At 51.2% G+C, this 15529-nt stretch overlaps 3 protein-coding genes and 1 pseudogene across 11 annotated transcripts in view; 3 read left to right on the forward strand and 1 right to left on the reverse strand.

Annotated features, from left to right (window-relative positions):
• The window catches only part of LOC119843336 (butyrophilin subfamily 1 member A1-like), a 1931986-nt gene that overhangs the window by 374779 nt on the left and 1541678 nt on the right, over positions 1–15529 (forward strand). The gene's annotated exons all lie outside the window — the stretch shown is intronic.
• LOC119843350 overlaps positions 1–15529 on the forward strand; it is a 389996-nt pseudogene that overhangs the window by 331971 nt on the left and 42496 nt on the right.
• LOC119843290 (gastrula zinc finger protein XlCGF26.1-like) overlaps positions 1–15529 on the forward strand; it is a 30106-nt gene that overhangs the window by 5426 nt on the left and 9151 nt on the right. The window contains exons 2-7 of one of the 8 annotated variants that reach the window (XM_043496693.1): positions 112–199; positions 1727–1853; positions 2462–2575; positions 2901–4271; positions 4356–4545; positions 4630–5310. In XM_043496693.1, the coding sequence (XP_043352628.1) occupies positions 176–199; positions 1727–1853; positions 2462–2575; positions 2901–4271; positions 4356–4545; positions 4630–4810 (2007 nt within the window). In that variant the 5' untranslated portion in view covers positions 112–175 and the 3' untranslated portion in view covers positions 4811–5310. Of the gene's footprint in view, positions 1–111; positions 200–1726; positions 1854–2461; positions 2576–2884; positions 4579–4629; positions 5311–15529 lie in introns of those variants that run through there. The other 7 variants (XM_043496696.1, XM_043496695.1, XR_006275556.1 and 4 more) reach the window with 7 other exon arrangements.
• Positions 11006–15193, reverse strand: LOC119843083 (class I histocompatibility antigen, F10 alpha chain-like). Of its 2 annotated transcripts, XM_043497120.1 has the most exons (5): positions 15038–15191; positions 14269–14544; positions 11958–12236; positions 11387–11503; positions 11006–11038 (listed from the first exon to the last, which is right to left on the reverse strand). In XM_043497120.1, exons 2-5 carry the CDS (start codon positions 14489–14491, stop codon positions 11019–11021), a joined length of 639 nt encoding a protein of 212 aa, XP_043353055.1. In that variant the 5' UTR covers positions 14492–14544; positions 15038–15191; the 3' UTR covers positions 11006–11018. The 2 variants fall into 2 exon arrangements, with proteins under 2 accessions (XP_043353055.1, XP_043353056.1); XM_043497121.1 differs by lacking the exon at positions 11387–11503 and having other exon boundaries at positions 15038–15193.

A 15529-nucleotide genomic window follows, 5' to 3' on the forward strand; every position in this document is an offset into this window, starting at 1 on the left:
GCAAAGTCCAGAGCGTTTGACTGAAGGGAAAGAGCCTGGGGGGGAATTGGGGTGTGAAATGGGCTCAAGCCCCTTCTGAAACCTCCCCCATCGCCCCTCTCACCCCGACAGGCTGAGGAATCATTTCCAGATTTTGCTCCAGATCAACCCATCTTCCAGGAGAAAGGGAAGGGAAATGGCTGTGATGGAGCCAGCTCAGGGGATTTTAAGGGAGCTGCAGGAGAGGAGGGGGTAGAAGGGAGAGGCAGGGAGGAAACAGGGTATGATAAACCTGCTGTTAGGGGGCTTATTCCTTCACCCACTTACTTCCCTGGTCCTTCTCGCATGAACAGAGAGCAACAATACCCGAAGTCCAAAGGTGCAAACAGTTCGATGTTTATTGGGGTGAACTTCCAGCAATCGTGATTCCAATTTCCTTCCTTAGTGTCCCCCTTCCCAGCTCTGACACCACAGAGCCTTACCTGTGTCCCTGTTCCCATTCCTGCCCTTAGCTAAACATGATTCCAGTTTCCCCACCCCCATTCCCTGTTCCCATTTCCCTCCTTAGCAAAACATGATTCCAATTTCCCAAACCCCATTCCCTGTTCCCATTCCTCCCCCGCCACACACACACTTCCTGATTGACTGCAGACTATATAGAAAAACTTGAGTTCAGTTTAGCTATAACTTAACCAATTATTTTCCTGAAATTTAACTAACCAATCCTAACATATTGTAACATGATTATGTAACCAATTATATCGCCCCACATTAATTAGTTTACACCCAGCAAAATTAATCATACAGCAGACAGAAACAATCACAGAACCAGACAGAGACCATGCAAATAAACAATAGCAAAGTGGGAACTATAATGACAAAACAATACAGAAGTGAGGATTTCACATCCCAGCTATTGATAAGTGAGTTCTTGCCAGACAGGATGCTATCAAACTAAGGTTCCTTTTATATTTTCTAGGCACTTCCCTTTCTCTGGAGGCGATAGGCACTATTAGGACAGGATTGTATCCTAACAGCCCAATAGCACCTTATTTCAATGTGACTAGTCTGGAATGTGAGGATGTGACCGGTCGCTTCCCAGCTTATGGCTGCCTCTGCTGCTTAGCCAAAGGCCTTAGCCTAAGAACAGGGCCTCAGACTGTCACAGTAAGAGGAGGCTCTTACATCCGCAGACAGTGATTTTGATTCTTTCTTTTATATCTCTAGAACTAGCCAAGTGATAAGAATACACCTAAATTCTTAGAGTATAGGCCTTTACAGCCAGACCTGCATATCTATATCCTAACACCTGCTGATTTTCTGAATAGGCCCATTGGCAGCAGGGGAACTTTCCTCATTTATGAAACAGGAAACAGGGCTTGGAACATTTTCCAGACTCCCAGTGCTGGAGCCTGACCCCACTGGCCAGAGGCTGCTGTGAAATACGAAGGGAAGCTGTTGGGATTCCTGTCCCTGTCCCCGGCTCAGAGCTCTGCTTCCCGTATCTGCCTGTGGCTGGCAGGCATGTGGGAAATGAGAAGACCCTGCCCTGCTCTGTGTGCTGGGGGGACAAGGAGCTCTCACTTTCTGCTCACCCCCTGAAGCCACATGGCTGCTGCAGGATGGGAGAGGGATTCTGCTATTCTGGCCCTCCCAGAGCTTTTTTTTTCTTTTTCTTCCTTTCCCGTGACTAGTGGGATTGTGGCTGGAGCAGCAGGTGCTGAGTGGGGGACTCTTGTTGTTTCAGATGCTGGTGACCTTCGAGGAGGTGGCTGTGTATTTCACCCAGGGGCAGGGGGCTCTGCTGGACCCCGCTCAGAGAGCCCTCTACAGGGACGTAATGCAGGATAACTATGAGACGGTGACCTCGCTGGGTAAGCGATTCCCGTCCTCTCGGTTATTGGAAAGCGTAGGGCCTGCATTTCTGACTCTGGTTACGTTCTTCCTTGGTCAGTTAGATTGGAGGAGAATTTGTCCCATAGTCCACAGCTGTGGCGAGAGAGACTTGCATCTCTGTACCCTCTCCAATGGGACCCACAGTGTCAAAACCTAATGGGCATGCTAAACCATTCCCACCCACCCCCAGCTTTCAGTGGGGCAGAACTAATGAATTGTCCTGTCTGTTATTTCTCATTCACACACAGCATCTCTGTTCACCTCCCTTCTTGGGTCTAGCTCTCGCCATGGGGAGGGCTCTGGGCTCTGCAGGTTTAGAAGGAGGCAGGGGTTTAACTCTCGAGCTGTGTATTTGTCAGCAAGGCCCGCAGAATGCACGGATCCTGCAAACTCCTAGTGAGGGTGTGACAATTCCCCTCACCTCCCCAGCTGTCTGCCTCTTCCAAGGGTGCTCAGTGACCATGTTCCCGTCCCCTTGGATTCCACGTTCCCACAACACAGCATGGGACATGGAATGCCCTTTGTGACAGATTCTCTCTCAATCCTTCATGCACCCTGATCTGGTCTGATTTCATCCCCTGCGCAGGGTTTCCCATTCCAAAACCTGAGCTGATCGCCCAGCTGGAACGAGGGGAAGAGTTGTGGGTCCCGGATCTCCAGGCCTATGAGGAAAGAGAGATCCCGAGAGGCACCCGCACAGGTGAGGACTGACACAGAAACCATTTGGTGAATGAAGGAAAAAATTGAGAATCCCAAAAGTGTGGTATGAGTAAGCGCCCTCTGTTCTTCCTCAATTCAGCCAGGGCAGGGCCATTGTCAGCAGATATCGCTCACGCCATTCCACCCACCCTGTTAGCTGCTGGAGTTTCCTTCCCAACTTTCCTTCCCTGTGAGTGTTTGGGTGGGATGTGGAGTCAAAATCCAATTGCTGATTCTTCATAACTTTAGTGTGTTGGGTTTTCCCTCTGTGCTATTCCTCTTTCTCCCCAGCACAATGACTCCTGTCTGGATTGTCTCTCTCCTAGCAGGTGCTAAGAGAGTGAGTGAGAATGAGGATGGGAATCATCATGAGGACGTTCCTGGGGAAGTTGATGAATCTATTATATGTGGTGGAAGACACAAGGATCCCACAGCCCAGCAGAGAAATCCCAATGAAGAGAAACCCTATCGGTGCCTCGAATGTGGGAAAGGATTTATTCTGAGATCACACCTTGTGACACATCAGACAATCCACACTGGAGAGAAACCCCTTCATTGCTTGGACCGTGGCGAAAGCTTCAATAATCGCTCAGATCTGAATAACCATGGGAGAAGCCACACAGGCGAGAAACCCTCTCAATGCCTCAAGTGCTGGAAATCTTTCTACTCAAAGTCAGCACTAATTAGACATCAGAGAACCCACACAGGAGAGAGACCCCATAAGTGCTTAGACTGTGGGAAAAGTTTCACACAGAAATCAGGCCTTGTTACACATGGGAGAATCCACACAGGAGAGAAACCCCATAAGTGCTTGGACTGTGGGAAAAGTTTCACACAGAAATCAGGCCTTGTTACACATCAGAGAATCCACACAGGAGAGAGACCCCATAAGTGCTTAGACTGTGGGAAAAGTTTCACACAGAAAACAGGCCTTGTTACACATCAGAGAATCCACACAGGAGAGAGACCGCATAAGTGCTTAGACTGTGGGAAAAATTTCACAGAGAAATCTGGCCTTGTTACACATCAGAGAATCCACACAGGAGAGAGACCCCATAAGTGCTTGGACTGTGGGAAAAGTTTCACAGAGAAATCAGGCCTTGTTAAACATGGGAGAATCCACACAGGAGAGAGACCCCATAAGTGCTTGGACTGTGGGAAAAGTTTCATACAGAGATCTACCCTTGTTTCACATCAGGCAATCCACACAGGAGAGAGACCCCACAAGTGCTTGGACTGTGGGAAGAGTTTCATACAGAGATCTGCTCTTGTTTCACATCAGGCAATCCACACAGGAGAGGTTCCCTATAAATGCTTAGACTGTGGGAAAAGTTTCACATGGAGATCTGCCCTTGTTTCACATCTGAGAACCCACACAGGAGAGAAACCCCATAAGTGCTTGGACTGTGGGGAAAGTTTCATACAGAGATCTGCCCTTTTTTCACATCAGGCAACCCACACAGGAGAGAGACCTTATAAATGCCTCTACTGCGGAAATGGTTTCCTTTGGAATTCAGACCTTATAAGACATCAGAGAATCCACACAGGTGAGAGACCCCATAAGTGCTTAGACTGTGGGAAAAGTTTCACACAGAAATCAGTCCTTGTTACACATAAGAGAACCCACACAGGAGAGAGACCCCATAAGTGCTTGGACTGTGGGAAAAGTTTCACGGATAAATCAGGCCTTGTTAAACATGGAAGAATCCACACAGGAGGGAGACCCCATAAGTGTTTAGACTGTGGGAAAAGTTTCATATGGAGGTCAGGCCTCTTTAAACATCAGAGAATCCACACAGGAGAGAGACCCCATAAGTGCTTGGACTGTGGCAAAAGTTTCACATTGAGATCAGACCTTATAAGACATCAGAGAATCCACACAGGAGAGAGACCCCATAAGTGCTTGGACTGTGGGAAAAGTTTCACATGGAGATCAGCCCTCGTTAATCATTGGAGAATCCACACAGGAGAGAGACCCCATAAGTGCTTGGACTGTGGGAAAAGTTTCACGGATAAATCAGGCCTTGTTAAACATGGGAGAATCCACACAGGAGGGAGACCCTATAAGTGCTTGGACTGTGGCAAAAGTTTCACATGGAGATCAGCCCTTGTTAATCATTGGAGAATCCACACAGGAGAGAGACCCCATAAGTGCTTGGACTGTGGGAAAAGTTTCACACTGAGATCACACCTCATTAAACATGGGAGAATCCATACAGCATTTAAACTTCTGTGACCCATAGCCAGGAAGGGTGAAGTAACTTGCAGGCTAATTGATCTAGATTCAGCCTTTAGAGACATGCTTCTAAGTGTGTAAATGGTATTTAGGGCCATTGCATGTTCTATAGGCTTGAGCTTTGAAATGTAAACTTGTATTCCTAAAGAATTGGAAGATGGTAACCAAAGTAGTCTCTGTTTACCTATATCTTGTTAGAGGTTAACAATGTAATCAGTTCCTCTCTAAGGCTGTATTCTGTTAACTTGGAGATCAAAAGGAAATATTAACATTTAGATAAAACTTAGGTGTAATAATGTCCTTGTCTGCATGTCTCTTTAAAATGTGTGGTAAACAGTCCATGAACTGCTTAATGGATAATCACCTTCTGTTAATCCATGTAGTTAATTGCCGGTGATGTTTAGGAAATACAAGGTTATTTCGAAAGCCTGTTTTTCACCCCAGGACTGCGTGCCATCGAGAAGGCTGCAAAAAACTGTATAAAAACTCTTGGGACCTGATCCTTTTCGCTCAGATCTTCTTAAGCTTTATTTAGGGGGACTGAGATCTCCAGTCCCATCTGGACTGCCCTGATATTGAACTGCCCTGATTTGGACATTAGACTAGAACAGAGGTGGGCAAACGTTTTGGTCTGAGGGCCACATTGGGGTGTCAAACTGTATCGAGGGCTGGGTAGGGAAGGCTGTGCCCCCCAAACAGCCTGGCCCCCGCCCCCTATCTGCCCCTTCCCACTTCCTGCCCCCTGACTGCCTGCCTTAGAATCCCCGACCCATCCACCCCACCCTGCTCCTTGTCCCCTGACCACCCCCTCCCAGGACCCCTTCCCCAAACCACCCTCTCCCGGATGCCACTCCCTATGCAACCCCCCCTGCTCCCTGTCCCCTGACTCCCCCCCCTTAGCCCTATACACAACCCCACCCCCTGACAGGCCCCCAGGACCCCACCCCTATCCAACTCCCGCCCCCTGCTCCCTGTCCCCGGACTGCCTTGACCCTTATCCACACCCCCACCCCCTGACAGGCCCCCTGGGACCCCCCCACTCCCTGTCCCCGGACTACCCCGACTCCTATTCACACCCCAATCCCCTGACAGGCCCCGCGGGACTCCCATGCCTATTCAACCCCCCAGTTCCTCGACCCCTGACTGCCCCACCCCAGAACCTCCGCCTCATCCAACCGTTCCCTGTCCCTTGACCATCCTCCCCCCCCCCCCCGAATGTCTGTTGCTGCCACCGTCGCTCCCTTACAATGGTGCTTAAAGCGGCAGGAGCTCGCTGCCCGCGAGGTGCACTACAGCTGTGGGGGAGGGGGGGAGCGGGGGAGAGGCCGGGGGCTACTTTCCCGGCCAGGAGCTAGGGGGCCTGGCAGGATGGTCCCACGGGCCAAGAACCTGATGAAATGATTCTAAAAAGGACTCTTCAATTCTAAAGCACCATCTCTGCAGTGAAACTGCCCTAAGGACTCTCTTCATGTCTGTGTGTATAATGATCACACTCTCTTCTTTTAATAAATGTTACTTTAGTTAATAAGAATTGGCTGTAAGCATGTATTTGGGTAAGAACTGAAGTATTCCTTAACTTCTTAGGTAATGTATCCGATCCTTTGGGATTGGCTGAATTTTTTAGATGATGAACAAGATTTTCAGTAATCTGCATTATATTTAATTTGGCTGTCTGGGCGGGAGCCCAAGGCTGGGTGTCTTTAATGCAGGGGTAGTCAATAGGCAGACATGGGCCAAATCTAGACAACCAGATGCTTTCGAATGGAACCTTGACATTTTTTTATTTATGTATTATCATTACTGTTGTGGTTTTTTTATTATTATTTTCTCTGGACTGTGGACTTTGTCTATAGCTTGACAAGGAAATTTTGTCCTTGAAAAAAAGAATTGACTACCTGTGCTTTAAGGGAACTGTGTTTTGGCTTCTGCGTAACCAGTAAGATATGCATAGAAGATGTTTTGTTGCTGGTTTGGTGAATCTAAGTATTGGAATATTCACCAGTTTGGGGGATTGTCTGCCGCATTCTTTTCAGTTTATCCTAATTGATCAAGTTCAGCGTACTGCTCCTGGAGTGTCAGGCATCTGCAAATCTGCACAGGAAAGTAACCTCTGAGATGTTCTCAGTGTGGAAAATGCTCCAAATGAAAGTAACCCCACAGTGGACATCAGAGACACCTCCATTTCCTCATTCCCACACACATCAGGGGCATTTGGCTCCAAGGACCCAGCTGCCCATCACTCAGGTAAGGATCCAGCAGCAGCCGAGCATCAGCTGGTCAGTGACCCCTGGCTCTGCCTGGCCTAAGCAAACCACAGACAAAGGAGCAGAAGCCCCGATCAGCCCTTCCTCCCTGCTGCAGCCCTAGCTGCTGAGCTGATGGGCCACAGGTGGGGGAAGAGAGAGGGAGAAACTTCTCCAGAGGCTCCCTCTGCCTGGCTGAAGTTTCCCCCTCTCCCTTCCCTCCCAGCCGGGATCCCCCTGCCATGGAGATGAGGAGAAGGACTGTTATAATCATATAGCTAAGAATAGCCTAGAATTCCTCCTTACCTGTAAGGGGTTAAAAAGCTTACGTAACCTGGCTGGCACCTGACCAAAAAAACCAATACGGGGAGAAGATACTTTAAATCTGAGGGGGCACAAGGCTTTGTTTGTCTGTCTGTCTGTGTGATGCCTCTGCTCGAGACAGATCAAGGAAGCAAGCAATCCAACTCCTATAGAGTTAGTAAGTAATTTAGCTAGAAAATGCGTTAGATTTTCTTTTGTTTTTGGCTTGTGAAATTCTCTGTGCTGGAGGGAATGTGCATTCCTGTTTTTGGGGTTTTTTTTGTAACTTTAAGATTTTGCCTAGAGTGGGATTCTTTATGTTTTGAAGCTAATTGTCTGTGAGATTATCTTCCATCCTAATCTTACAAGGCTAGTTCTTTTTTGTTTTGTTTTGTTCTTCTAATAAAGTTCTGTTGTTTTTAAAAAAATCTGATTGGGGTTTTTAGGGTCCTAAAAACCCAAGGCTGGTCAGTGCTTATCTTGTTTATTCTCAGGCCTCCCCAGGAAAGGGGATATAAGGTTTGGGGGGATATTTTGGGGGAACAGGAACTCCACAGACATGCCGCTTTGACAAGGAGCTGTATGCTATCCTCTGCAGTGATGCTGTGCCACCCCCGAGCCCCATGGATACCGGAGGAGTTGGAGTCATGGGCCACCACAGGCAACCCTGAGGATGAGAATGGGAGACGGGCGAGCAGGGGGTCGATTTTCAGATTCAGGGCTTAAATTCAGCTGGAGCTGTCTGGAACAGAGCTCTGGTAAATATTTCCAACCCCCCTGGAGTTTTTATAGCATATTAGAGGAGGGCATGGGGGGCTCTGGGAAATACTCTCTAAGAATTTAAGCCCTGATCAGATTAAACTCTGTGTTCTAATCTATAATGGAATGAGACTAATAAAAAACACTGCCTTCATTCTGGGGTTTACATACACAGTAACTCCTCACTTAAAGTTGTGCCCAGCTGTGTCCTACCTTATGCTCCCGGGCAGCCTCCTTTAAAGGGACCACTCCCTGCAGATCACACAGATGAGAATTTGGTCCTGGTTACGGAAGAGTTTGAAAGGCTCCTGGTGCACATTGCACAAATCTCCTCCTCCTGCTGCTGCTGGGACATTCAGCTGCTTGGCTATTTCTACAAAGTTCCCCAGTTGTCTGTCCGGCCTTAGGGTCCTCTGGGGAAAGGTCTCTCTGCACTGAGGGCAGCAGGTGTCTGTATTTGGTCCCTCCCAGCACTGGGTGATGCAGGCTTGGCAGAAATTGTGCCCACAATCTAAAGACACTGGATCCTTAAAAAAGCTCAGACAGATGGAGCAAGTAGCTTCATCTCGGAGGCTCTTCAAAGGATTCACGGCTGCAGCCATGGCTCTTTGCAGACGGTGTAACAGGGTAAATTTCATTTCCTGCCAGACCCAGCAAGCAGCCTTGTAAAGCAGATTGTTAATGTTAATGTTGTTAGGTTGCTGATCAATTAGAGAACATGCTCGTTTAAAGTTGCGCAGTGCTCCCTTATAAAGTCCTTTGGCAGTGCTTTGTCCACTGCTTGCAGGAAGAGCAGCCCGTTGCAGCTAGCTGATGGGGGCTTGGAACCAGGGTGGACTGGCAGCCCCCCATCAGCTCCCTGCTCCCCTAAGTTCCCTGTGTGGCAGCCGCCCAGCAGGCTATCAATTGCCAGCAGTTCAGCTGTCCCTTCTCCCACTGCCATATGCTGCTCCTGCCCTCTGCCTTGGAGCTGCTCCCCAGAGCCTCCTGCTTGCTGTGCTGAGGGAAGGGAGGGGACGAATGTCAGGATGTCCCCCTCCCCCCTGCTCCTGCACCTCACTTACCCCGTCTCCATAGAATGTGTGTGTGGTGGTGAGGGAGACACGACAGGGCTCAGGATGGAGGGAGCTTCCTGGTTGCAGCTGCCATCTCAACTTGCTGATCTTCTTAAAAAGGCAAGGTACTTAGAGTGGGATCAGCCTTAAAGGGGCAAAGCACATCTCTCTCTCACACTCGGTGTGTGTCTCTGTCTGCCATGCTGTCTCCCCTCCCTCCATTGGTGCTGCCTTGTAGAGTGTGAGGCTACATTAACAATGAGTTAACCCTTGAGGGTTCAGCCGAGTGCTAGTTCATCATTTAGCAGTAAGGCATTTCCTGGGAAATATCCCACCCTCTGACTTCACCACCTCAACCAAGCTTCACAATCATCATAGCTGTGTACAGTATTAAATTGTTTAAAACTTATAGTGTGTGTGTGTGTGTAGTCTTTTGTCTGGTGAAAAAAAATTCCCTGGAAGCTAACCCCCCCTTATTTACATTCATTCTTATAGGGAAACTGGATTCGCTTAACATCGTTTCGCTTAAAGTCGCATTTTTCAGGAACATAACTACAACGTTAAGCGAGGAGTTACTACACTCATCCCGAGGTTTAATGCTGTAGAACACTTTTCCCAATCACAAAGGTACTTTATTTGTGTTCAAATTTAAAATAGAAATGTCACACTCGTAGCAAATGGTGACAGGCATGCCCCAGTCTGTCATAATGCTCTGCCCCTGGACCAGAGCATGAGAAAAGGTAGAGTTAGCACTACTGTGGTAGGGGAACCCCCATCATCACACTTTGTTACCCAAAAATCCACAGAGTCTGCAGGTCTATAGGTATCTGAGGCATTGGAGGTCGTGTGTCAGCCCCCAGAAATAATTTCTTAAAAATGAAAAGCCAGCAAAAAGTTGGAATTGGAAAAGAAATAGGGAAAAACCCGTTCCACATCCCCTCAGCCACAGCCAGAGAGGGATAGATCCTCATCTTTCTGCAAGTCCTGCTCCCCATACAGAGATGCTAACCAATCACCATCTGATATCTGGAGACTCAGTATGGAGCAGATTTCTGTGGGTCAGAAAAGCTGGTGGCATCTCAGACTGGAGCTCGATGAGAGCAAAGAGTCTTCTTCCTACAAACCACAATTTTTGCATTTAGTTTTTTCAAGCGGGCCCATTTGCCTCACAGATGGAGGTGGCATCCCATAATTCCTCATTAGATGGCCAGGGCCACTCTGAACCTAGCTCCGGGCTCCCATGCTCTGGGTGTCTGTTCCCGATGTAGAGCTGGAAGCAGAATCTTCTCCAATTTTTGCTGCGGTACAGAGAGAGAAGGCACTTATTTAGAGGCGGCTTTACCTGTTGGGAACCCCAGCTAGGGAAAAAGGATGGGAATTCAGCTGTGGGTTTCCTCCCGCCATGCCCCCTCATGGACCCCAAACTAAGCTCTGCACAGAAACCCCCGGTCCTGACAATGGGCAGGCCTCCAGGAGAGAACATAACAATCCTATGCACCATCTCCCGGGGCTCTGGGTACAGGCCTGCACTCCTGTCCCCAGAATCATGCTAAGGGGCACCCAGTGCGTGCTGGGACGCTGGCCGAGCTTTGCTCTGGGGGGTGACCCGTTTCAGCTCTTTGGGGTTCCCTGGGTTTTGAGCGAAGGCAGCGCGTGTGTCGGAGATTCCTGGGGAGCCAGGGAACGGTGATGGCTGGGGACGGCCTTGCAGATTTCCACAGGCCAGGAACTGTCAGGCCTAGAGTAAACAGCAATCGGCGCTCATCTCCAGTCACTACTCCCCTCCCCCTATGATGCACTGGGGCATCTGGGCCCCATACCCCGGATTTACTCACTGGCTGCCAGAGCTTAGCTGGGTTTCCATGGGCCTGAAACACAAGCAGAGAATGAGGATCTGTGCAGGAGAGCAGGGTAACCCCTCCCCCGTGGTGACCCCGACTCCCCCTTCCCCAGACACAAGGCTCCCTGTGACCCCGACTGCACCTCGCCGAGGCCAGCTCTACCCCACTGACTCCTCCACAATAAGATGCCCAGTCAATGACAGAGCCCACTCTGCCCCCAGCAGGACCAGGCTACTGTGATCAGCGCTGCCCCACCTCTCCTTGGGGGTGGGGGTGGGGGTGGGAGGACCCATTCACTCTTGGGCTGGCTGGGCTGCCCCATTCCCGAGCCCTCCCCCCCGCATACATCCCAGCTCCGCAGGGACCAGCTGTTACCTGCTGATTTTCTCCTCCACAGGGTAACTCTGGCTCCTACGGCTCCAGCCAGAACCAGCGCAGCCAGGGCGATGGAGGCCAGGACCCAGAGGGGCAGGGGGTCCTTCTTCCCAGGGGCTGTGGGATGGAGAAGGGCTCAGGTCAGCGAGGGGAACACCCACTGGGCCATCCTCCTGGGTCAGCCACAGGCCTTTGCCTGGAACCTCTCCCCAAGGGCCTTTGCAGAGACCTGGCCTCCAGAAGAGAGGAAAGTCTGAGGCAGGAGGTGGACAGGGATGGGGCACAAGACCGGGCACTCTGCCGGGCACTGCCAGCTATACACACCACATTGGGCCTTTCACTTGTAATAACATCAGCCTGTGGAACTCACCGTCACTGGATGCCACCATGGCCAGAAAATCAGATTCTCTGAGGGATCGGCCATTTCTGTGGGTCACACAAATCCCCAGACTAGAAGAATTCACACTGATGATGGGCAGGGATATTGACCCTTCTGCTACAGGGGCTCACCCCATCTCTGAAACTCCAAGAGGGCTGTGCCCCCACCCCCCACCATTCACCCCACCCTTACCCCAGACAAGCGCAGGCTCTGCCAGGCTGCTGTGCTTTACCCGGCAGGCATAGCGGTGCCTGTCCTCCTCCTGCAGGGAGATCTCAAGAGACGACTGCATGTAGTAGGTGCCGTCAGCGTTGGGCAGGATCCCGCTGGAATCTTTCTCCACCAGGATGTCTTTTCCATCCCGCATCCAGGAGATGTGGATGGGACATGGGTAAGAACCCCTGGTGTGGCAGGAGAGGGTGATGGAGCCGTCGGGGGTGTCTCTGCGGGAAACTGGGACCTTGGGGGGCACTGGGAGGAGACACAGGGTGTTAGCCAGACGCCAAGGGCTGGGACCATGTAACAGAACAAGTAAAGGCCCTGCAGTGTGTCTGATGGACTAAGGTCAGAAGAGACCATTGTGGTCATCTAGTCTGACCTCCTGCTCATTGCAGGCCACAGAACCTCACCCACCTGCTCCTGCAACAGACCCCTAACCTCTGCCTGAGTGACTGGAGTCCTCAAATCATGATTTAAAGATTTCAAGTTACAGAGAATTCACCACTGACACTAGTTTAAAGCAGCTGTGACTCGTGCCCCATGCTGCAGAGGAAGGCAACAACCCCACCCCCCAAGATCTCTGCCAGTCTGACCTGGCGGGAAATTCCTTCCTGACCCCAAATCTGGTGATCAATTAGACCCTGAGTATGTGGGTGAGACCCACCAGCCAGACATCTGGGAAAGAATTCTCTGTAGCAACTCATAGCCCTCCCCATCTAATGTCCTGTCTCTGGCCATTGGGGATTTTTGAAACTGGCAGTTGCCAATGGGCCACACCCCATCATAGGTGGACCCATCATACGCTCCTTGATTAGACTAAACAAGCCAACCTCTTTGAGTCTCCTCTCATAAGGTAGGCTCTCCATTCCTCAGATCATCCTATTAGCCCTTCTCTGCACCTGTTCCAGTTTGAATTCGAGTAGTACTCACATGTGAGAAAGACATGGTCTGCACCCATTTACACTGATATGTAAATGGAGTTAGTTAATCTGGTGTCAATCTCCTCTGTTCTAATCCTTTCTAGTATTGGTGTAGCTGAATTGGGTAGTTACCAGCAGAAGCCTGGGCCCAGGTCTCCTTCACTGCACACGCTCCTGCACTGTAACCCAGCTACATCCAGGCAGGTTTTCACTGGGCCCTCCAAACACGCATGTGCGATTTAGGGGGCTAAGGGCCAGTCGGATTTCCAACCCCCCTCGGTGCCTAACCCCGGTGATTTCACAGGGAGTCAGGCGCCTCCCTTTGGAAATCCCAGCAGGCCCCTATCTGCATCCTCGGGCACTTCAATCCCGCTGTCACACTGCCCCGAGTCCCTGTCCCTTTCCACGTCTCTGCCCTCAGCTGAGGAGGCGCTAGCGCTGGACAAAAGAAGCTCAAGACAAGTGTTTTTTCTTTGTTGAATGACAAAATGCATCCCCCGCCCCCATTCCCAGTCTGCTGCTTTCACACGCACAGACGGCTGGGCCTTTTCCGGCTCAAACTTGCCAAAATTGATCAACTCACAACCCACGACTGAAACGTTTCAGCCCAAAAAGGCAACGTTGGAGGGAGCTGGAAGCCAATAGGAAAGGGCTTGCAGAATGGAGGCGCCCAGGTAGCTAGAACTGCTAGCACCAGCTAATAATCTGTCTGCACTGATAACAACCCGCAGCTCTCGCAAGCTCGTCATTGCTCATTCTCCATGCACTTTACAAAAAAAGGTCAGCTTCATTATCCCCATTGTACAAATGAGGAAACTGAGGCACAGTGAGGGGTTGTGACCAGCCCAAGGTCACCCAGCAGGCCAGGGACAGAGCTGGAATCGAACACAGGCGTGCTTCATCACAGTCCATCTGCCCAGCCACACCACTCTTTCCGGAGAGAGCCAAGCATAGGTGTCAGCTCCATGGGTGCTCCGGGGCTGGAGCACTGACAGGAAAAAAAATTGTGGGTGCTCAGCACTCACCAGGAGCTCTCCCGATCAGCGCCTCCCCCTCCCCGCAACGCCTTCTGTCTGCTATGATCAGCTGTTCTATGTCATGCAGGAGGCTCGGAGGGGGAGAGGGAGGAGCGAGGGGGCGGCGCACACGGGGGAAGGGGGCGGAACAGGGTGGGGAAAGGCAGAGGGGTTGGAGTGGGGTGTGGAGCGGGTGTGGGAAGAGGTGGGGCAGGAAGGGGTAGAGTGGGGGGAGGGCCTGGGGCAGAGCATCCCCTGGAGCATTGGATAGTCGGCACTTCTGTACCTAAGTCCCATTGGTGTGACTGTGCCCCTCCCCTACCCCTAGCTCCTTGCAGGTTCACTCACCCTGCTGCCACAGGACCCCACTCCCCTGCTGCACCCAGCTCTGCAGGGTGTCCAGACACTCTTTTTTCAGGTACCACCGGACGTACTGAGTCCACGACTTGCCCATCTCCCAGCTCTGCTTCTGAGGGAAGGCCAGCTGCTTGGCTGCAACCCACGTCCCTGTCTGGTCGTCAAAGCTGATGAAGTCCCTCCCATCGTAGGCGTATTGGAACCTCGGGTCCATGAGGGCCTGGCCGCTCAGAGCGCAGCCCACGTGAACCTGCTCGGTGTGAAACCCTGGTGGCAGGGGAGGAAGAGAGCTCAGACTGGGCATTGAGATCTGGGAAACGTGTCCATAGGGTGGGGTGGGGTCAGAGGGGCGCTTGGCTGGAGCAGCGACACGGGCGCTTTGCCATCTCTGACCGGTGCTGAGCGAGCGACCAGTTCCAGAGGACGCTGAGAAGCAGGAGGGTTCAGAGCAGAACCATGAGCAGTGCCTTCCTCGTTCCCCATTGATTTCCAGGCTCAGCAGCTCACAGGGTCTGGCCCAGCTCGGAGACTCTCAGCCTGGGGAACAGTGTCACACAAGGGAAGAGCTGGGAGCCCCATTGCTGGAACCTTTCCAAACACACTGGCGACAGCTCTGGAGAAGCCCCTGCCCAGTCTGAGAGTGAGGGGTTCTTGGGGACTGTTTGCAAATGAAACCCCCTTTGGAGATATTCTCTCCCCCTGTTTCTGCTTCTCCCCAGACAGACAGGGGAAGCCACTGAGGAACCCGAATGCCACTCACTTGCTCTTGGTGATGGTATGATGGATGGCGGATGTTCAGGATCAGCAGACGTCCCTCACCCTCCTCCTCACTCCCCAAGCCCAAGGCAGGCTGGAGAGGATGGTGACCTCAGGAGTCACCCTGCCCAGTCAGCAGGCAGGGTGATGACACTAGGGCTATCGACTAGCTGTGAAAACAAGAGTCTGTCTGATTGCCAAGGGAAACTCAGCCAGCAGCAGGGGGTGCAGAACACTGCCCTAGTGCGGTGGTGACAGCGCCTCCAGGATCCTGATATCCCAGCACCTGGAAACATCCCTTTCTCCTTTGCAGATGGCTTTAACATCCCTTATCTCACCCAGGCCTCACTGCTGCCTGGAGTTAGAGAACTGACCCTATTCCCATCGGACCTACCCAAGGTGTCACACAGGAAAGCGGAGACAGAGCCAGAAAGAGAAGAGAACAGTCCTGACTCCTGTTCTAACTAAGAGACAACAACCCCCGGAGGCAGAGATA

The sequence above is a fragment of the Dermochelys coriacea genome, chromosome 14 (assembly GCF_009764565.3).
Source record: "Dermochelys coriacea isolate rDerCor1 chromosome 14, rDerCor1.pri.v4, whole genome shotgun sequence".
Classification (NCBI taxonomy): domain Eukaryota; kingdom Metazoa; phylum Chordata; order Testudines; family Dermochelyidae; genus Dermochelys; species Dermochelys coriacea.

Excerpts from the sequence above, each read along its gene's own strand:
- LOC119843083 (XM_043497120.1), bottom strand. The coding sequence starts at position 14,491 with ATGGACCCGAGGTTCCAATACGCCTACGATGGGAGGGACTTCATCAGC. Across the intron at positions 11,504-11,957 it reads AGAGCCTGCGCTTGTCTGGG|CCCCTGGGAAGAAGGACCCC; the intron begins GTAAGGGTGGGG and ends TCCATCCCACAG. Across the intron at positions 11,039-11,386 it reads GTGGAGGAGAAAATCAGCAG|GCCCATGGAAACCCAGCTAA; the intron begins GTAACAGCTGGT and ends CTTGTGTTTCAG.